The sequence below is a fragment of the Anopheles stephensi genome, chromosome X (assembly GCF_013141755.1).
Source record: "Anopheles stephensi strain Indian chromosome X, UCI_ANSTEP_V1.0, whole genome shotgun sequence".
NCBI lineage: Eukaryota > Metazoa > Arthropoda > Insecta > Diptera > Culicidae > Anopheles > Anopheles stephensi.
Genome location: NC_050201.1, coordinates 8,778,450 through 8,801,550, shown reverse-complemented (window position 1 = coordinate 8,801,550; position 23,101 = coordinate 8,778,450). Strand labels below are relative to the sequence as shown.

At 48.3% G+C, this 23,101-nt stretch overlaps 1 protein-coding gene across 5 annotated transcripts; it reads left to right on the top strand.

Moving 5' to 3' along the window:
* Positions 1–10,842: 10,842 nt before the first annotated feature.
* Positions 10,843–22,453, top strand: LOC118517444 (RNA polymerase II degradation factor 1-like). Of its 5 annotated transcripts, none has more exons than XM_036063574.1 (3): positions 10,843–10,948; positions 12,257–12,729; positions 19,732–22,453. In XM_036063574.1, exons 2-3 carry the CDS (start codon positions 12,712–12,714, stop codon positions 21,517–21,519), a joined length of 1,806 nt encoding a protein of 601 aa, XP_035919467.1. In that variant the 5' UTR covers positions 10,843–10,948; positions 12,257–12,711; the 3' UTR covers positions 21,520–22,453. The 5 variants fall into 5 exon arrangements, with proteins under 5 accessions (XP_035919467.1, XP_035919470.1, XP_035919468.1 ...); XM_036063577.1 differs by having other exon boundaries at positions 10,854–11,017; positions 12,623–12,729; XM_036063575.1 differs by having other exon boundaries at positions 10,854–11,017.
* The last annotated feature ends 648 nt before the right edge of the window (positions 22,454–23,101 follow it).

The following is a 23,101-nucleotide window of genomic DNA, read 5'->3' as shown; positions in this document are numbered from 1 at the left end:
CCATGCGCCAGTGGTCGGCAAGTACGGAGAACTCTGGAAAATAAAAACATTTTGGTATTCACCTTGATTCAATTGAATTTTCCTACGTAGGCTACCCTATGTGAATCATTCGCTACAATAACATCAAGCGGTAAGCTCGTTTGCATACGTTTTTACATCGTTTTTCATCACATTCCAGCCAGAGGACGAAAGAGTCACGTACTACCAACCACTGACTTTGGAATGCTCTGTGCTTGTTTTGTCTCTTTCTCACCAGCACCATTTACGCCAATCGTCTGTCTCTGTTCAACGCACATGCAATGCGAATGCTAGACTGTTTACCATCGCAGCAAGCTGTTTCATTTTGTACCGTGCTGTCATGTTGTGCATTTAGCACCGCGGGTTCATTTCTTCACAAGCAACGCGCGGTGGTTAAATTTGTGTCAGAGGTAGGCAACCGGTACAAAAAATATTTCAAAATTTTTATTTTTTTCATTAATTGAAAAATTCAAAACAATTTTTTGAAAATATTTCAAAAGTAAAAAAACTTAACTTGTTGCTTTTTAAATATATATTGTACCAAGGTAGTGCAACTCCTCTTCCACCTCGAGATCGTCTCAATCTTATGGGTGTTGCATTTTCATCGGGTGTACGAATAGCAGTACGCCACATGATGTCGCTATCATCTGCAAAACTAAGGGATTGTAGTAGTGATGGAAATATTCCGTTTTTTTAACGGAACGGAACCAGTGTCCTTTCGGAATGGACCGTAATGAATCTAGTAGGTTCCTTGAACCTACTTTAACAGGAACTCAAAATTGTGAAATTGGGAGCGTCTAGTGTGCAGTAGTTGTCAGTGTACTCGTCTTGTCTGCACAACAATATCGTAGAACCATTCTGGCTTCAAATCTTCAAAATCTTTGCTGATGCATGATAGCTGCTAGCCTTTCAGGGCCCATGTTGAACAGTTCCCCCACCTTCATTCCATCGATACCTGCTGAATTTTTACATTTCAGCTATCGGATGCCACTGATAACTTTGCCTAGAAATTCTGTGTTATGTCCGGTATTTTCAACATCTGCTCTGATCAGGTGTCAGTTGAGGAAGCACATCCGTGTGGACGGCCTAAAAGGACTTTGCGAGCTGGGTCGTCCGGTGTCATTCTCATGCCATGATTACCAGTCCGTTGGGTCATCATGACCACCAGTCCACTGGAGTATAAATCGCTGCACGATGGTCATCGTACAGCTCGTAGAGCTCGTCATTGTAGCGACTCATCGATTATCCTTCCATAAATACGGGGACAAAAATCCTTCTGAACATCTTCTTGTTAGGATTAGGGAGCAAAATCTGGTAGGCATTATTCAACTCCATAATAACCCTGTAATTGCTGTACTTTAGTCTCCCGACGATGGATAACCTTTCGTGTCTCATCAATGATAGGTGGCTGTAGTATGATATCTGGTAGTGGAGCAGCCTCTAGCTACTCGCTGAACTGATCATTTAGCAATTCCTCAACGTACTGAGCCCATCGCGAGATGACCTCTGGCTGGTAAATGACCAGATCTCCATCCTTATTCCGACAGCTCCTTAGGTCTGAAGTTGTTTCGGTGACCTGTTATCTGCTGGCAACACTTTCTTCCTGGTCCGTAACGCACTCAGATTTCTTGAAGTTCCCGAACTCTTTCCTCTTCGCTCCTGAGCCGTGAGTATTCCCCTGCGCATTGATTCAATGATGGGATTATTTTCACGAAATCCCTAGCCTAGCCTAGTAATAGTTTGAAGCATCTAAAATGGAGTCAACTAGTTTCAAAATAGTCTTTATCCACATAGCGAACTTCTTTAAAATAATGATCCCTCAGTTTCATGCCTCTTAAGCACAAAACGAAGCGCCACATGGAGGGCAGTAAAACAATTATGCCACGGTTTGATATGAGCCAGCGATTGGCTGCGTGTATCGCTATTGCATACCCATCAGGCGCCCTTGCGCTAACAGCCCAGGAAGGGGAAAAACAAGAGCTCGCTGTTCGCTATTAACGACCGTAACGAAACAGTGAAGCAAAACTAAAATATGAACCAAAATAAGCGAGAGATGGTTAGTTTGAAGCAGGGAAAGTAAAACCATCCACCGGGCCAGCCAAACGACACCTTCCACCAGGTGGAACTAATTGGCTGTGTTAGGGTGGTAACGTAGCGTCGCCATCGTTATCGGGCACCAGTTTCTTAGCGGTTTTACATCATTAATAGAGCAAACCGTTTGTTGCGCTACCAGCCACTGACCTGGCCCCGTTCGTGGTGCGTTCCAGTACCTGATCTGGTAACCGCAACCGGGCCGGGTCTGGGAAGTAGTGCCCGCTTGCTTGGGACTGTATGGCCGATGGCGTCATATCCTTCTGGTGACCGCACGTCTAACGCATGGTTTCGCTGGGGAGGCATTTTTTGTTGTTGTGCTTCTTCTGCTCTCTTCTCCATGAAGAAGCCCTTCACGATGCAACCCTCTGAGCTGCTTACTGGTGGGCAGGACACAAACCGTGCTGATAGCTTGATATGTACAGCAAGTTGCAGCAAGGTGGGTTTTGCTATTTCCTTTATCGTGGTGGGTATTCGTTTCGCTACTCTGTACAGTATGTTTTTCGTTTCTCTTATCGATTGAACTACTTTTCGCTCAGCACGATTGCTACATTTACGGAAATAATCGATTCTTTAAGACGACTTATGCAAAAACAAAAAACCCATTTCAGCATGCTCCGAGCATGCACAAACATGCTGCTTGTTACATACACTTATCGCCAAGCGGGGGTCTACCCACACACACACACGTGCTCGCATTGAGGTACAAGAAATTGAGGATTATTTCTTTAAAAAAACCCCCGCAAGAAAAATAGCAATAATTTCCCCCAACCACAAATATATGTGTGCCAAAAATGTGGCCTGGTAATCAATTTTTCGGGGTGCATTCCACCAGCAAATCATTTCCACCCCATCCACCCTCACCGGCAGCCACATCTGTTTTTTTTTGTTGGGACGAGTGAAAGAAAAATCACATTATATCATCGCGTGGAGTAATTACTTCAGCACGGTGAGCGTACGGGCTCTAATTTTCGGGCGTCAGGCGTGTGTTGTTTCGATTGCTGGCTTTTTAAAAGAAATACTTTCTTAATGTAACATTTCGATGCTGACGCGGGCAATCTATACAGCCACAGTAGCGCACGAGAACGAAATGCGTTGCAACCGCTCGATTGCACCGGCAAAACGGCGCGTGATGCGTTGACAAACTGTCATGCACCTATTGTGGAACTCTGTTGTTAGAGAGAGAGAAAAAGGATGTGAGCGAAGGTGAGCAATAACGCAGACCCGTTACGCACGAGATAGATATCGAGCGATTTTCTCCAAGAGCGATTATCATGCTGAGATGCTTTCGATGAAATTCGATGAAATTCGATTAAAAAGTTAAATTTCAAAAATATAATGATCATCCCAGAGCACACAATCTCTGGTCGGAAATTTTGAGCAACTATTGGTGCTAAGGGTAATTGTGGGATGTCTTTTTGCACGAGGAGAGCGTGCTTACTCGTACGTGTGTATTATCATATCGAAACGAAATAGTTGTTGATTTTGGACAAAAAAAAAGCACTAGTTAAGCATGTTGTACTACGTGAGATAATAATACGATGGGGCTTTTTTAGGTAATCGATAAGCCATGTTTGAACGATTAAGAGCAGCATATTTGGCAAGGGCCTCTTGACCAATTTCATCTTGTCTTTGTGTTAACTCTCATGTATTAATTGTAACTCATTATATTCCGTTTGAGGCAGTCCGGTGGATGTGTCGATAACGGTGCCGATCTTCACACGGCAGGACCGGGGTTCAAATCCCATCCAGACCGGCTCCCCGTACGTATCGCCAAATAAGAATAAAAAGAATAGGCCACGACCTACCCAATGGTACGATCTGATATTTTTTATTTGATTGCTAATCTTAAATCTTCTTTCTCACGTCAGGATTTGGGCCGTCTTCCCATGAATAGGTTTTTTTTTTAAAAGTAAGTTAAGTAAGTCAGAAACTACAAATCAAAACACCGTTTGGGATTCTAGGGCAAAATGAGAAAAGTTTTAGTTTTTTAAGGATTTCTCAAATATTTCAGAATTCGTTCTGAATATTTTTGCCGGTGTTTCAGAAATATATATATCAAAAAAGCAATAAACTGGAGTAAAAAAATGCCTCATAAACAATAATTGGTTGTTAAGTTGTATTGCAAGCAGCAACTGAACAGCGAACTAGTGAATTTGAAAAAGTGGACAAAATATGTGTTTAAAAAGATACTAAAATAATTAAAAGGCTTATAATTTTATTGTTGTCATCTTATCATACTAGAATATTAATTTTCCACCCTCATAAGCTTTTCTTCTTCTTGAAATAAAAAACGAGCGTAGATAAATATTACCGCTAGGAGGATATTGCCATAACAAAAATATCCCCAGGACTTCAGGACTTAACTAAAATTATAACGAAATTGGTAAAAAAAACTTTTTTTTAAATTGAAAATTTAAAACATTGTAAACGAAAAGAAGTTGAAAATTATTTATTTATTTATTTATTAAGTATTACGGTCCGATGCCGTATTGTCAAAGTTGAAAATTATTAGAATATAAAAAAATCGAACAATTTTTAATAAATAATAAAAAAAAATAATACATTTCGTTCTGTTCGACAAATTTTGTAGAGAGATTTTTTATCGTTCGAAAACCACAATATGACCCGCCGTAAAACGGGTGTGAAGTTTACTTTGCATTTTGCTACCTTTGTACTGCTGCAGCTTAAAACCTTAAACCACCGTGCCTGTTATCGTGCCCGTGTGTGGCCTTCAGCTTCCCGCCGTAAGGATGCGTGAAGGGTTGCAGCAAAGCGGTGCGCGGAGAAAGTTGGTCGCAATTGTTCGCGCTTTTTGGGGTTGGGCTCGTACCATGAGGAAGGGAGAGGGGGGTGTGGGTGTCGTTGACAATTTAGCCGCAACATACCGTCATGCCGTTTGCGCAATTTAAAGTCCGATTGCGTATTACCATACGGTGCGTGCCTCTTTTCGAGGGCGGGTTACGATGGGAAAGGGGATGGGAAGGTGGGTGGGACGGAGGTGGTGCAGCACGTGCTCTACATTTCGCGTTATAAGTGCGTCTGCAACTGCACGAAGGAGCAACCTGAAGCGAGCAGGCAACCAGCCGTACCGAATTCGAAAAATCGAAAGTGCTGCGCGTTACCGCGTGTGGCTGCTTGCTGAGGCTGCGCACGGATGTCGGTCGTTGCTATCAAACGGCAGTATCGGGGCGCGATCGGGCGCACCGATCGCAATATTTCTGTCGGACGCGCGCGCTCGCGTATATGTGTGAATGCGTTTTTTTTTGTTGTTGTGGGGAACGGGCAAGGGCCAAGCGGGAAGCGGGTTAAGCAAATTGTGCCGCACGACGATGCATGCTTGCTAAAGATGGCAATGAAACTCGCCCGTAAGGCAAAGTCCAATAAAGAAAAACACATCGGCATCAGGCAAGGCCCGAAGCGAATCATTTCTTCCTTCTGACACCTCGCCCCAGTATCAGTAATGGGGGGGGCCTGAGAGATGAGATGCCGTGCGAGCCAGATCCCGTGAGTGAAGGTTGTCATTACACGATCAGAAAAATTAGAGCAAACCGGGTGTTATCAAACACCTGGCCCGTAATATGGCCGGACGAGACCCCTTCCCGCGCGTTAACCTGCCCGGTGTGCCACCATTTTGTTACAATCGGCCACGGTACGAGTGGCCTTCGTACTTGGTGTGCGACCCTTTTTCGTGCGCTCCGCGATCAGCTTGCCCTGAAGCGTACCTGGGGCCACGGGAACTCGCGTTACACGGGATGTCGAAATTGTTGACAGCGAGACGGGGCCACAAGCATGTCACGCATGGCGAGATGCTTTTTGGTGACACCGCGTACACCCTGGAATCGGGTCGGGGCTACGAATGTAACACGTACACAGTAATTCCCAGAGAGCATTGCAGGTCATTCGATTCGTCTATTTTTGATATAGTTTGACAGCTGAAGCTTAGTACGGTGGCGCTTAGTGGCTCCTTTGACAGCTGTCAAATCAGTCACTTATGATAAGGGTGACTGATTAGTCACCCACCGATGAAGAAGACGAAACATCCCTCAGTATGCCTGAGACGCACACACACACACCGCAAAGCTTTGCGCAACACCAACACTGCCGTGCACGTCGTGGAATGGAATGTGCGTACCGCAACCAAATCATTGCGATTAGTGCCCGGGTCGATCGGCCGATTCGGATGCTTTGGCAGTTTTGGTGAGCTGGCGGACTGCTCAACTGGAGCGTGCGTAATCATCGTGGCATGTTGATGATTGCCGCACTTACCAGCGAGTGATATCTGGAAAGTTGGGGAGGGGGTTTCTTCTTTACATAACATGTTGTTCATCGATGAGGGGCGAGATAGATGTTACTCGAGTCCTTGGCTGGATGGTAGTGATAAATCGATGGAACTCTTTTTGGTGATGCGATATTGAATGTCCAGAATTTATCGAATGGTCAGCCATGTTGAAACTTTGTGTATGGTTAGTCTGCGTCTTTCCTGTACTCATGAATTCTGGTCTTCGATGTCCTCATGAACCCTGCGAATTAGGATAGCTAGAATATCATCAAGGGGCTACTTAAGTTTAAGGAGTGATCATCTGGTAGAATTACGAATTCTTGAAAGGAGTTTTCTTGATATGATTTACTGATTGCTAGAAAGTAAGTCCTGCGTACGAGAAGGACTGATCCTGACCGATCCCTGATATACTGAAAATATTTGCTCTGATAAGCTCAGTTCTTGATTAAATTGAATATCTAGAATGGCCTCTCGAACCTATTTCGCTGGGTAATGGTAAGACTTAATCCAAAAGTCCGCCATTTTGAAGATATTTTTAAACTAATGTCCTGACATTCTCTATAGTCACCAAAAACGCTGCGAATTAGAAGATTTGGAGTAGACAAAGGGAATGAAGTCTTTTTTTCGTCTTTCCTGAACTCAGGAATGTCCTCAAGGATATCTTTCTTTGTTATGCTTCACCTATCTCAATCTAAATTCTTTCTGGAACTAATAATCTCTGTTTTAGATTGTCAAAATAACTTCATCCGATCTTATTGACTAATACTGTCCAATTTCCTGATGTCCACAGAAGTATTGTGAAACTGAAGATTTGAAAAAAAGAGTCAAGGACTATAGTCGATAATATTTACTCGTCAGTCATATTGAAATAATGTTAAGCTCTTTGGACTTTTCTTTGTCTTTACTGGGCTGATGGGCCCTATTCCTTGATATCCACAAAAATATTGCGCAATTGGCTCCCAAAAATATCTTCAAGGATTCCTCATGTATCTTCAAGGAAGAAGGTATAGTTCCTCTGGAACTATTAATCGTCCCATATTGGAGATATTTTAATCTTCTCGTAAGCTTCCTGGGAGAATGGAGGATTCTCCATCTTCCCAGAGCTAAAGCTCTTCATTTACTGATGTCCATATAAACACTGTGAAACTGGACATTAGAAATAGGCTCGGGTCTGACGTCCTTGGGGAGTTATTCGTCTTCCATTATTTTAAAATCATTTCTCCAACTTTCCTGAACTGATGTGCTCTGTTCTGTGATGTCCACAGAGAAACATTGCGTAATTGGCTCCCAATAATATCCTGCAGGATTTATATCTTTAAAACCGTTGTTCAAAGCAAATTCTCCATCGCACCCTGAACTGCTATTTTCAACTACCGAGAGCCTTTGGACAATTTCCGCCAATACCGCTTGAAAGTGTTGGACAAGTTCCTTAGCAGCGAAAGGGGCCGTTTGTGGCACGGTTCGTTTGATACGTCCCCCCCACCCAGTTTAGCAGGCTGGCTACCGGAACCACTGCACCCACTCAACCGTGAGCGGCCATGTGCCGCTCACAATCGCACTCACTCATTTCCACCTGCTTCCACGGCGACATTGGTCGGCGGAAAAAGACGATATGTCCACCGTCTACCATCACGGTGTGTAGGCTCATAAATTGTGCTGCTAATGGTCGCTAGTAAAATGCTAGAAAAATGAAAACTCTCTCTCTCCGCGCCCTATCTTGCCGCGCAAAAATGGCGGACTGGTGTAAAGATGGCGTACGAACCGCGCACATGTGTTATGCATCGTAGGCAAGACGGTACGGTCCTCTAGTGACGGTCGCTTAACGATCGAACCGTTTCAAAAACAATTGCCAAAAAACAATTCCTCCTCCTCCCGTCTACTCCGTCCGTCCTTCCCCACGAGGCCCGGACTTTACGGATCAAACCACAAACCAGCTTTCATCGTTTCTGTTCCGGGCAGGTGAATCCCGGCAGAAAAAAAAGCGCAGGAATAAAACATTAACGTTTAAAGCCTTTAAAGCCCGATTCGTGAACATCATTCAGCTTGCTCGTTCAAATGAAGGGAAAGCCTCCCCTACCAACATGCGAACTGGAATAGATTAGTAACGGGACGGCCAAAGCCGCCATGACATATGCCGCCATGACAAAGAAAAGCATCATCCGACAAAATCATTAACCTCGCGTAGCGTTTTTGGAGGTTGGAAAACCCCTCCTACCAGCGAATGGAAAAATCGAAAGCTTTCGCCGAAAGTAACAGCCAGCGGAAGACACCGTTGTCATATGTCGCTGACAGCGGCCATGTTTGATCCCGTTGTTTGGGAAAGTGAAATGGTTTTTGGCGCACGCGCGCGTGTGTTACTTCATAGGTTCACGGGTCGATTTTCCGTGGAAAAGCACCACGTTACCGGGCACCAAACACAACGGGGAAGTGAACTGGACAAACCGTTGCCCAAACAATCTCCGGTCCGGCTCAAGGTTGCGTGTTTTACGACAAAATGGCTACGAAGAGTGGCAGTGCTGTACGCCACCATTCTAGATAAAGAATCCGTCTAGAATGGCGAACGGTGCGACGGGCAACCAATCAAAACATTACCGATGCGTGAACGGAAACGCTACTTAATGATGATTAAACGGGAGGTTCTCGGCGCGTGACTTGTGGAATTCGTTTGACTCGTTTTGTTGTAAAGCATCACAAAAAAAAAAACCACACAATTAATTTTAAAATGGCCAGTGCATTAATTCTCGGCTTCCATTAGACAGTCCGTACCATCGATCATGCTATCGCGATTGTGATTGGGAATCAATCAAATGTCGTTGCTGGGGTTTACCAACCAGTGCGATAAAATGAAGATCCCAACCCCTTCTGTTTCGCCCGAGATGGTATGCAATAAAGAAGAAAAAACAAATCGTCTTTTGTTAGGACTGTTCCGGACATAATTACAACCTCTCAACCCTGAAGCATCCCTGTCCTGGCCATTCGTACCGTCAGTCCAGCGGAGGTGCCAAAGCTAAATTCGCATTCGTGTGCGCGAGCTGGGACTTTGACTAATTAATGGCAGAGTGAGCAGAAGAGTAGTCAGAGGTCAGGTCGTCAGCGTAGTGACGGCTGTTTGCGCATGAGAAGGCAGGATGTGGCGGCCCTCTGCTGTTTTGGGCAGCAGATCCGTTTACGATTGAAATGTCACTGTCGAGGTCAGATTGGTGGTGTTCCAATCGGCTTAAAACTGAGCGACAACAAGAATCTAGCTACGCAAACGCACAAACACACACACAGTCACAAAGCGACCGGTATAGCACTGGCTAAAGCGTGGACTAAAGCTGTTTGGAGTTAATGTTGAAGTTAAGGGTAACGGATTTTGGTTTTCTTCGTGGCGGTAGAGCCGGTTCGAGACACTACGGCTCGCGTGAGAGACTTTGTCTGATGTTTACCAAATTTCTCGAATTTTCCATCAAAGCATAAGTTTAGGGGGGAAAAGTCACTTTACTTGAACTTCAAGATATTCTGAGGCTAGGCTAGGGACAGCTTTCTTGCGGATAGGTTGTGGAACTCCTCTCGAGGAAAGGTTTGAGATTTTCATTCATCGATTCCTTACGTGGCTGAAATAGTGGTGGCTGCGTAGTTTTGATCCGCTTCCCATAGATCTCCTAAAAACCAGAATATTAAACCCCGTCCACCCAAGTCCACCTTTTTGTGTCTCGGCCTAGCGAGATCGTCTTGTCGGTGATGTACGTGTGAGCTAACCCAACTTATGTGGGTGTTGCGAAAAGTCCCTAGTCTGGGATTAGGCGATGAATGGTGAGCGTCTTTGTCTGCATCACCAAGAATAGCTCGGCGAACCGGTTTGTGGACGATTATAACACCGAGGGTTACTTGCGAGCACCAGCAGCTTCATTCATCTCGGTAAGGATCTTGGACAGACACACTGCGGCGTGAACACACACACGCTTGTCCACAGCATCCAGGAACGTGTGAAACCCTTAAAGTGGCTAGGGTTTTGCCAGCTGGAGGAAACTTTTTGCAGAACCCTCGCACGTCGGCTACGTCACGGTGTGAGTGCGGATTTTGCAGCCATATGGGCTGGTTCGGGCGATCCGCTTCTTTCATCTGTCAACTTCAGGTTTCCCTTCCTTGGTTCAGGCCCCGTTTCGCCCACCGCCTATGTACGAAACGGTTTCGAGGGACCGGAGCTCGAGTCACCCCCCCCCCCCCCTCTGCCACACTACCATGGGATCACGACATTTCGCCCGTTCGATCTTGCTTTCGCTCTCGCTCTCCCACGATCGCGCTCACTCCCGCTCTCGCTCTTACCACGCCCGTACAAGAGTCACTCCATATCTCCATCTCCACATCCGAGTCGGTGTGGACTCGGTGGAGCTGTTTTTCAACCCCCCACCCCCGCGTGGCTCGACAACTCGTCGAGGTGGTGGTGAATGTTATAAAATACAGTGGCGCTGGTAGCACTGGATACCATTTTGCAAAGACACGTTCCACGGTGAACACTAGGGCCACCGAGAAAGAAAAATACACACTCACACACAAAAACAACAAGAAAACACCGTAAGATTGAGTACATCCCTTTTCCTTAAAAAAAACCCTTGTTTCCCGAGTGCGAGTTCGGTGTGCAGTGTAAGTGAGGTGTGAAAGTGAGGTGTGACAGTGAGGACAGTGCTATCCGGAGTTAATGTGAACGAATGAACTGAACCGTTGTGCCTAACGTACATGCCCAGATAGGGACAGTTGGAAGAGATCTTCAAGGAAATTGTCGGAGGCTCTAATCAGGATTTTTGTTTCTGACAGGGATTTGCTTTAAGTTCGAACATTCAATCAGCTCCTCGAATATCCCATACTAAGTCTAGGTTCTCCAGAGATCCTGGAGATCCTAACTGTGTTTTGCTCGAGTTGTACTTGAAGTTGTACTACTCACCAGCCTTGCGAATATATTCGCCTTCGTGTATGTGCCCGTGTGTGTGCCCGTGTGTGTATGTGAACGGTTTGAATGTCGTATTACCATCCTCCATGTCGTCATCCTGCTTCCACGATAAAATGCCAACCGGCCAACTGCACCGACCAAGCTAATAGAGCCCCCTCTCGCTCACCAGTTGGCCAACACCATCAAACACCAGCACACACACACACACAGCTTCTGAAAAACCGCTTTCAATGGATTCCGGGCCGTTGCAGGAGGGTTTGGCGCCCGGGAAATCGAACTGGAACGAAATTGGAAGTAGAAAGTAAAAGTACCGCCCGGGCAAGATGGCAGCGAACGATCGCGGAGGAACGAGTTAGGGCGACTGCACCAATAAAAAGCGGGAGACACACAACAACAACAACAACACTACGCTCAGCCGCGCGTGCCCGGAATCAAAAGCGCTGTTTAAGCGTCTCCCGCGCGCCTAGTTTTCTTCTCGCCTACACGCCACGGGGGTTGATTCTAGTTTAGGCCACGCGTCGGTGGTTGGGCTTCCTAAATTTCACTTTTATTGATGCCTGCCGGTTCGAAGCGGATCTAGGAGCGGATCCAAAATTCCCATACACACACACATACACACCTACACACGTGTAGGGTACCGCTCTGGAAGGGAACAGAGCTTTCGGTTTTAGAAAGTAAATCGCCCTTCCAGACATTTCTTCCCATGCCCCCAGTCTTGTGGCCCTTGAAAATTTATTTCATGTCTCACCACTAACCCTGCTTGGTTGCCTGTGGTGCTTTATGAGATGGAATTCGTTCATTTCCCTATACCGGAATGATCTGCATTTTACTGTCAGCAGAGCTCGTTTTTGACTCATCAAACGCTCAGATGACTGGTTGTTCGAATCCTTGTCTCTTTCCGTTTCCAATCCTAATCAAATGTTACTCTCTTACAGTGTATATTACGGTAAAGCGTAATCAACGTGTGCAGTGCGTGTTGCGCGAGTTGAACGTTGAGTGCGAAAAAAAGAGCAGCCCGTAGTAGCCGAACACCGTCTTTCATGCAACTCGTAGCGTAGATTTTGCGGACAGTTCTATAGAGCGAGCTGTGTGTGTGTGTGCGTGCGTGCACGCGTGTGTGTGACCGAGCGCGTTGCTTAGTGTGAACGGGTGAGCGACCTCACCTCCGAGATAAGCAACAAAACCAGAACAGAAACTCTCCAACTGTGGGTACTAATACCCATCAGCATCTGGAGTCGTTGAACTCCTCAAAAAGATTCCTCAAAGCCACACGATCAAATCCTGTTCTGTTCCCTGCCCAGCATAGCAGCGGTGTGCGTAGGCGACATCTGCTACCATCTATCAGCCCCTAAACAGCAGCGCGTCAGCGGAAAGGCGCCATCTGTACAGAATGCGTATGCAAGGAACGGTAAGTAGTATTGTGCAGGATCGTGTAAAAAAAAGGGATGGATTGTGCGTTGGAACACACGTTCGAACCACTTTCTCATGATAAGGCGGGCGAGATTATGCCAAGGACGCACTAAAAAAAACCAGTATCATGTATCCTTTCACCAGCCGGCACTGGACCTGTCTTTCTGGCAGGATCGGAACGTATCTGGTCGGTTCGATCATTGCGTCAATGGAGCGTTTGAAGTAAACAGCAACACACACACAGAGTGGCACAGTTTTTTTTTGTTTCCCTAGGTGCCATATATTCCGAGCCAACACCGCTTCACACCTCACAACCATAATGCAGCCCCTAAGCAGCCACGGGGCTGCCGCGTTCGTGTGTGTATGTGTGATAGCGTTGCAATCGGGTCAGAATAACAAGAGCACCAGACAAGACGCATTTCTACCGAAAACCCCCTTTTCCGCTGTCCATCAAAAGTAAACTAGTTTTTGGACTTGTGCCCTGCATTTGCCGAGTGATATCGACCACTTCGGGCCGCCGTTAATTGCCGCACTTCTTTTATGTAACTTATGCTTTGATTCGGCTGGTTCATGCCTTATTCGATCGCAGCCAATTGCATCATACAATTGCGTGCCGTGACGCAAGCATTCCCCCTCGAGGCCCGCGCACACGGGGTAGGTTGTTTTAGTTTGTTTTACTTTTACTACTACCGCGCCACAGTTTTTCACGTGCTTCGTTGTGCGGGTAAGAGGGGTTTCGCATTTCCCTTTCGGTCAGAAATCACCACCCTCGTAATGGTCGTCCTTTTGTGGTTGGCGATTCCGAGGTGTCACGAGCGCCAAACGTGGGGGGGAGAAATCTCCGTCTCTTGGGTCATCATCGAGGCTGCGTGTTTGACAATCGTGGCGAGCGGTTCTTTTCACCGTGCAGGGTGCACTTCAAGCTCGATCACACACCTCGAACGCGTATTTGAAGCTGGTTTGTGGCGGTAGAAGAACCCAGTCCCCAGCGATCCTCCTAGCCCGACCGAAGGACAAACCGAGCGAAACAGAGCACCGAAGGTGGCGCGTTCTCACCGCAGCCCGAACGGCACGGACATTTCGGCGTTCCGCTCGCACATTTCTTCACGCGCGCTGACCTTTGCAGGTGAAGATGCTCCCCTTTCCAGAGCGCGGTTGCCACACGCGGCGACCTAATAGAAGAATGCGCCGTGAGAATCGCCGTGTCCCATACGCGGCACACCACTTCCCATGGCTCGGCCTGTTCGCTTCAATTGGTTTCGCTCCCAACCGCCTGTCAGCGGGCTGCGATAACACGATATGTGAGACATTGTTTTTATGTTTTCGTTGTCGTCTCCTAACCAATATAGTATTCGGTGCACTGGCAATTGAATGTGGAGTTGTCGGAGAAGGAGGGGGGGAGGATCGATGTATTTACGTTACGGATGCAATCAGCGTTTCTAGATGGCGATTGCAGTGTGGCACACGATTTGGCACCGCAGATGAAGATGATCCGACAAAAAAAAAAAAACGGTACGAACGATAGGCCCCAGACTCTACACGGACGCTCGTTGCGGTACACCGTCAGCTTAAGTGCAGCTTACGGTTGTAGCTGGGAGCGACGCTTGGGACGCTCACCTGCCGGGCGGTGGTATAATCCTAACCCCTCGACTAGCTCGAACCCGTGAGAATATGTTTACATTTTGCCCTCGGGCCGTCTTCCCACAATAACGCAGCATAAAGCATAACATGCTGGTGGTGGTGTCAGCTTTTTTGGGAGGTGGTAAGGTGCGCTCCCGGGTGCTTTGTGGAGGTTTGCGGTAAGGTTGAGGCCGGGAGAAGTTGTAATGATGTGATGAGAACGGATCATCGGCCGCCACGGCAGCCGCAGCAGGCAGCGCGCTTCTTCTTCTGTTTTTTTCTTCTGTCCCTCCTTTGTAGTTGTCTTTCGTTGTGGTTCGGTTCGTTTGCAACAAGTTGATTTCAAACCTACGTCGGTGCGCGAACTGTTGCGAGCCGTGGACATCCACTGGCGGGAGGATGTAAGGCCCCCTAGATGCCCCATGCTACCCATCATTTTCCCATACCACCCGCCAAGATGACAACGGGACCCGAAACGCACATGTTATTAAATCAAAGATGGACACACGGTATTTACCTGCGACGGGTATGTGTGTGAAAAGTGAAGGTTTTTGAAGTCGATTTAGCGCTGCACCATCCTGAAGCGGGTGATTTACTTGAACAAATTGGCGATTTTCGTGCCAACGAACTTTGTCGCCTTTTGTGGTGGGTACGAGACTAAATAAATGCGAGATAATTACACACGATCGCGGGGACGCTCGTTGCGTCAACAATTTGCAAAGCAAAGTCCCTACCGTTGCGCTGCACAACGCTTTTAAGCAGCGTACACGTCGCGCGTTCTGTTAATCAGAGCAAACGGTAAAGATCCATCTAAATGGTTTTGATCGATCGCACGTACCTGCGTGTTCGGGTTTTGCACCTGGGAACGCACTAATGGATCGTGAACGAAATGCGGATGAAAAAGGGGGAAGAAGCGTGATCTACTTATGCCCGAATGGAGCGTGAACGAGGAAGCAATCAAACCGGTGGTAGAATTGAAAGGGAAAGTAAGCGATATAGAAAGAGAAGGAGAGTGATTTAGTATCCCGTGGTGGGGGTGACTGCATTCTTCAGGTGTTGGTAAGCGCTACCCGACTGTCCACGATCGGGATTAGTGACCGCCAGAGCTGAATATCGGTGGATCGTTACGTAATAGGCCGTTTTGCGTGGTGAGGCCTCTTTGTTTCGTCGCGCGTGTCCTGTCATTCTTGCCATACGGGAATCTCGCATGGCGAATGTGGCAGTGTGTGTATTGGGGAAGGCAGCAAAATAACACTACTACTAGTGATGCTTTGAGTTGGTGCTTTAAGCGTCGTAAGCGTTTACCTTTTCAGTCTGCGCGTGTAATTCAGCGTCGGAAAAGTATTCCAATTACGCATGTATTTTTTAAATTTTCTATCTCTCTCTATTGAGCTAGCGTCCCACGCAAGCTTATCTTACGTAATTGTTCTGAACGTTTCAGATTCCGTTGCCACTACCAATAAGCAACCATTTTTGACAAGCAACCTATTTGTTGCGCCAGACCATCACCGGCATTCGCGTGGCCAAACAAAAATGGATATGCGAATTTTTGCGCTGAAACCACTCTTGTGCAGCAGCGAAGCAATTATTGTGCGGACCAATGGCAAAATTCTCACCCAACAAAGCGGTGGCCTTGCAAACTTAGGCATGCGTTTGCCGCTGGCGTTCCCATGGGTTTTTTTTTTGGGATGCAATTTAGCGATGTTGCAACCGCATCACCCTGAAACGCCGCGATGTGCGAAGAAACCGCTGTGGTGCATTGTGAGCCGCAAAACTGTAACCTGCATGTTCCGGTATGTGAAAATTTGCGGTCCCAGCATCAATGCTACCGGACACCCTCATCCAGTTGCGGTGCACTAGTTGTGCAAAAAAACAAACAAAGGTTAGTGAGTTTGAGAAATAAAGAAAAACAGCGTTACCGCTTGGGAAGCAACACAAAAAGGCCGGAATCAAAACAAATGATAGTGTAATACTTTCTCATTCGCGTCGTTCGCCCGCAAAAAAGGCCAACGGAAGAAGAAATCTTACGTTCGCCCCCCTGGGGAGAGGTGTTGAGATGTGTTGGGATGGGAAATAATTGCGTTTGTTTGTTTTTTTTTTCTCATGCGTTCGCGTTCAAGTTCCAGCTTACCGAGCTGGACTTGACCGTGAAGATCGCAAAGGAAAGTGCTTCACACGCGCGTTCCGCTTGCAAGCGGAGCGGAGAAGTGATCGCTCGTTAAGAGCGTCCTCCGGGTGATTTCGGGGGGATACGGTGTTTGTGCGGGATGGCTGCTGCCCCAGCAAAAGGGCAAGCGATACCGAAGAGTGCGAGGGAGAGAGAAAGAGAGACAGAGAGAGAGGGAGAGAGAGAGCTCGGGTTTGTTATTATTTCTGTTTTCCGTGGCCAGCTGTCAGTGCGAGACACGGTCCATTGCCGGTGGTAACGGGATACCGCTTCGTAATGACGATTGAAAGTGAATCTGAAATGGAAACAAGAAACGATTACCAGTGCGCGCCGACGTCATACCGTGGTGATGCCGGTACGCGTTTGCTTGCTGTAGAAGGCCGTGACTTCAATATGTGGAGCAACTGTGATGTGACCGTTGCGTTACCGACATTGCAGTTTGTCGAGAAAACGGGACTTTGGGTTTGAAAATGTCTTACCTAATCAAAGCCGCCTGTATGGTTCTCACCTGTACCCAAGCGTCGGTTTTTGGAGCATGCGACAGACTCCACAGCATTGGCTAAGGTCGGCCCCGGGTAATGCCTTCCGTACGGGATCGATTTTCGAGCTCTTCAGACACATCTGGGTATCGCATTTCAATCTAGGACAGCTGGACATTCTTACCGCTCCACTACACCGGGCCCGGGCACCATGTTGACGCTAAATGTCAAGGATGCGGGCACGTGTTCTTGCTCCGCTCGAAGGTGCTCCCCATCCCCCCGGGAGGCATTGGGCAATGGCAGAATGGCATCAAACTGTGTGGCCCACAAATTGATTGTTTTCGGTCACAAATTACCACGGTAACCAAGGGTTGGGATGGCGATTTACTACCTTCGTCGGTAGAAGCGGACGAACGCGAGTGAGACCTGAGGACCGATTTTAATTACCGTGCCAGCCGCTCGGCTCGCATATTATCGAGCCCCCGTCACCCACCTGGACGCCATCTTGATTTAGCAGCACCACAGCACGCCGGGAAGCGATAAATCTCCTGACCCGAAAATAGTGCATCGATACCGTACCGAAGGAGAAGGCTAAAAGGTGCAACCGACCTCCATCGACCGTTGGAATCCATGCCAATTCCGTTCGCGTCCCCCTGGCGATGGGCTCGAGAAGCTAGCGCTATTGCGTCTGTGATTTTTTTTTGTTTGCTTTGGAATAGCGAAGATGTTGGCGAAACATAAACCACTTTATGGGTACCGGTGCAGCACAACTGGACCAATGCCAAAAGCATCCGGGGTGCCTGTGACTTCGATGGAAAATTCAATTAAAACTTCCCGTAGCTCTAAACGCAACTCCTCACGACACCCTCAGCTCGCTGTCGTCTTCAGCTTCGGAGAGGCTAATTTAAATGCTCCGTGTTTCTGACGGTGACGGTGACGAAGTTTATTTGTGGAAGGATCATAAAAATCTTCAAAATTACCGTCCGTGTCGAGAGCCAGTGGGTCCCTCGGAGCCATCTCGTGCTCGTAAAGATGCGATTCATTAATAATGTTACACATCTTGCCATTGGCAAAATTTGAATCCGTTTCCGAACTGTCTGCATCAAGAAGTGTGAGGACTTGGCATTTTGCTTCGGCTTATGATTGTGTGAGGATTCCGAAAGGTCTCAGCTATTCCAGGATTTCAAGTCAATAGTGAGAGCAATGCAATCCATTTTGCTAATGGGTTCTTACTGGTTGGGCTGACGTAGTACCGGGGCCACGGAATCGGGAAGTCACTGATGTTTGGGAGCACTCTTGATGCGGGAATCCGGAAATGAGTTCCTCCAACCGCGTACTCTCTCTCGCTTCCGGAACTACGGATGTACTAATCGGAAAGTGAGGCTGGGAAAAGGTGTGTGTGTGTATAAACGGCAGCAGCGGCACTCTTCCAAGTGCTGCCAGCAAAGTGCGGCATTCATCTCCATTAGTTCGATCGCTCAGCTGCATAATTGCACCTCGCCTTAGCAGCAGTCGCTGACAGCAACCAGCGTACCAATCGTCCCCCGGGACCGGGACAAGGGGTTTTGTGCCACTGAAACGGCAACGCCATTGCGCTATTAAGTCGCAACACCCCATTAGCACACCCTTCCTTGTCTTCTCCCCCCCCCCCGCGCTCTCCACAACCTGCATCTTTACCGCGCTTTGTGGAGAACCGTTTAATTCGCTTCAGTCACCCTTTTGTTTGAGATACCAATTTTCTCTCCCGCCTGCTGCTTCGGGTGGTTCGCTAAAAAGGTTCACCCGCCTTCCGTATGCCTTTTTCCCCCCAACTTTTCCCGCGGCCCACCCACGTGTGTTTGATTTATTAATGAAAAGCAATTTCCACGGTGGGCTCCGGCGGCAGGGGCGTCATGTTTGTTTTTTTCTGCCTGTGTTTCTCGCTACGCCAAGCTCCACCGGGAGGGATGAGTTGCCCTGTGGCCTGTGACGCTCTTGTTGGAGGTGATTATTGCTGTCATGAGCCGCCACAATTTTCCCCCACCCGCGGGAATTTGCATTTTCTTCTTCTTCTTGCAATTAAAGACGCTACTTACCCATCAGTTGCATCGTTTTTTCCCGTTCGTTTCCGTTTATGTGTGTGTTTTTTTCGTAATCGTACCCTGCGAAAATGCATGGTACACCTAACTTCTTCATGTCCGGAAAGTGCGATAAATTTCCATTTTCATTTACCATGTATCCACCACCACCATCTTCCGTTTGCATTTTCTTTCCTACCAACTCGGATGGAAGCGAGTAGGAAGTTAAATTTTAATTACGTTTAGCATTCGTTCCTGTATTTTCCCCCTTCTTTTCTTTGTGTCGGTGCTTTGTTTTTGTTGCCTGCACTTGGCACTTTCTTTTGTTTTCTCCGTATGGTTAAAGTGGCTAATAGAAATAATAAGACAATCAAGAGACGCTTCGGTAGCGGTATGAGATAATAAAGATTTATTTTAACTCACCCCGCTTGTTACGCACTTGACTTGGGTCGAGGCCCAACCGGGGGTCTAATTATTTTACAACCGTTTTTGAGTGTCAGGATGGAATGAATATTAATCGTTCTAAGCACACCTCTCAGAGAGACTGCCAGGCAGAGCAGCGGTTAGCGGTGGATGCTTTCCATCACGAACGAACGCTCTGCGTTCAAATCGCGCGCAACTAGTTGGTACTAATGAATCTTTTTCTCGTTTTCTCTCTCGCTCCTGACTGGTTGTAGTGGTTAACGTTGGCGGTGGGTATCGTGGTGTTGGCGGCGGCAGGTAATGCACAGACGCGCCGACAACAGCAGCAGCAGCGTCTCCGACAGCGCGTTCTAGCCGCACCATCCAGTGCCGAGTATGTGGACAGTTCGGAGGACGGCCAGCAGCAGGACAACCGTCCCCAGGCCCAGCAGTACTATGCCCGGGCACAGGAGCGGCTTGGCGATGTGGTGTTGGTAGCGTCGTCGGACGAAGATTACGGTGGTGGTCAGTACGGTGCGCCGGTAGCAGCTGCCCGTCCTCGTGCCGACACGCAGTATCAGCGACCGGTGGCCAAGAGCACGACGGCAGCACCGGTGGCAGCACGCCAGAAGGCGCCTGCCAGCGAGTCCCGTGCACCGCCGGTACAGACGATCCGCAACTACAGCAAGGTGAACGATGACGGTTCGTTTACGTTCGGCTATGAGGCGGCCGATGGATCGTTCAAGGAGGAAACGCGTGGAACGGACTGCGTGGTACGCGGAAAGTATGGTTACATCGATCCGGACGGTAACAAGCGTGAGTTCACGTACGTGTCCGGCAATCCGTGCGATCCGAACAATCCGGACGGTAGCGAGGAGGAGGAGAACGATCGTTCCGAGGGTGGCCAGGATGATTCGAACGAAAATGTGCCTCAGAACTACCCGGTACGTCGTCCGGTAGCTATTGCACGTCCTACGCCCGCTGCCGCACCTGCCCGCCACCACTCGACGCCTGCCCCTGCAGCACGTCCAACGACCACCGTGTTCCAGAACGATTATCAGGATCGCCGTCAGCAAGAATCGGCCGCCGATGCGGAGGAGGAGGTACAGATCGGACAGCGTGGATCAGCCCGACCGGCTGCCCGCCCGTTCGCCGGGTCCGTCACCACGACGCAGCGGCCGCGTGTGCAGATCGTAAGCACCACACCGAACCCAACACCAACGATCTTCCACAGTCCGGCACCTCAGCAACCGCAAACCGTGCTCCCGGTGAACATTACGCCCAAACCCGTGTACCGTGTGTCACCGCTGCCAACACAGCCTACGCTCGCTCCTACCACCTACCGACCAACCTCACCCAGCACCCGCGGCCCTTCGATCGACTTCGAGGCCGAATTCAAACGCTTCCAGGCCGACAACAAGCTGCCGAGCCCGTCGACCCCGTCCGCACCGAGCACCGCGCCCAAACCGACCGGCTCGCCCTTCGGCCGGCCCGGATCGCCCCAGCTAGCCGCCGGTAATCCGATCTACCAGTCGCAGCTTATCTTCGATCCTGCCTCGGGACAGTACGATACCGCACTCTACCAGCAGCTGCCCCAGAGCGACGGTGACTTCCAGCTGAACCACCGCATCCAACCGTACGTCGCTGGACCTCAGCAGCAGCAGCAACACCACCAGCATCCTGGCGCCGGTCAGCTCGTTACGCTCGAGCAGCTCCAGCAACAGTCACCGCTGTACCGCGCCCAGCCCGCCCAACCGGCCCGACCCGTAGGACCGCCCACCGTCCAGATACCGCAGCAGCTCTACCAGAAGCAGCAGAACGAGCTGCAGTTCATCAACAGCCAGCAGCTGTTCGCCCAGCAGCTCGAGCTCCAGCAAAGCCAGCTTCGTGCCGATCGGATCGAGGCGGCCAAGAAGGTAACGAGCGGTGGACCACCGATGCACCGTTTCCAGCCCCAGCCCCAGCAACAGCAGCAGTACTACTTCATCCAGCCGCAGGGCCCACCGCAGGGTGCACCCGGCCAGATTGATGCATTCCTTCGGGGTCATAACATCGATTACTAAGCCCCCCCCGAAACCACTACTTCCATACTGATCGGGTGGGTTTAAGTTTTGTGTTTGCTAGTGTGCGTGTGCGTGTTGAGTTTGTTTTTTAATTATAATTTTACTACACATTATTTCGTTCCGTTCCACTTCGTGAAGCCATTCTGAGGTATTCGTGTTACCTTTTCCATTTACATTATTGCATGCTAAATTTATGTCTTTTATTTGTTTCATTTTGTGTTTATTTATCGAATTGTTTCACTCGTGTATTAGTATCTATTTGTACCGCTCTCTATCTCTTTTCGGCTTTCTGCTCTATTTTCCCCTTCTTTTGCTAAGCTTCCTCCATATTTATTGTTTCTTTGTTCTTATCCCTTTTTTATCCGTTACTTGACTTTTTTTTCTACTTACTAGACTTCTTCTTACTATCATCTTCTTTTTCTATCTTTCATTCAATTTCACATTCGCACACACTACGTTCTACGTCTTCTAAAAGACATCAGCAAAACCACAAACAAAAACTGTGGTGTTCCATGACTTCAGGCAAAAACACCCCGTACCCCGTGTTTGCTAAGAGACATGTACTGTATAAGACTATTTTTTATCTACGATATAAGGACACAGTTAAGCCGTGATGCTTATGCGTACACTGACACACAGACTGCACTGGCGACAGTCAGCGCGATGGCGGCGGAATGCTGCTGCTGGAAGTAAAAATCAAATACCTGCACACACACACATATACACGCAGAAACGCAGAATATTGTAATAGTGCTCAAAAAGAAAGAAAGATATCAAGAAAACCAAGTGAGCAGGGTGAGGACATTTGTGCACTAAACCGATGCTGTCTGCGTGAAGTTGTATATGTAAGGACGTTTAAAAACTTTAAACAAAAAATCACGCGACGAAGTAACGAAATAAATAAAGGAAAAATCGTTCGAAACAAAAAAAAAAAGAGAAGCTATTCTCCCCTTGAGTATTCTTTTTGTTCAGCTGCTGTTAAGGTTGCTGTGGAAAGAAACGGAACGGAGCCAATTGAAATGCGAGTCGGCTGGGCCTATTTTGCTGAACCAAAGGACGCCCTTGGATGGGCTGAACGTTGAAGGAAGCGAGCGAGAGGTGCGGTACTCCTCTCGGCTAGGGTGGGCGCAATGTGCTGCCATTTTCTTGCAAGACCATTCCTATAATAAGACCCTCCGCAAATGTGACGTTGCGTCCTTGGTTGTAATGGGCGTTGGCGCTGGGTAGCAGAGACCGCTGCGACCGCAAACAATGACTTGCGGTGAGTAGGTGGTACCTTGAGCTGACCTTTGCGGTTTAAGTCGCGGGTCCTTTTTTGTTCTCCACCTCCCCCCCCCCCACCACCGTGCCTGATTCGCTGACCTCACAGGTCCAACTGTAATGCGCTGTAATCCGGTTGGGTGTCATAAATATCGCAGGCTTCAAGCCAAAGCTGCTGACTGACGGGGTGGCAGCAGTTGCATTTGGGCGCACGTGCACGGAGGTGAGTACCGGTGAGTCACCAAAGCAACGCCCCGAAAGTGGTTAGTTTTCGGTGCGGAATGCGAGACCTACGAACAATCCGAGTATGCGACAGCTGGTA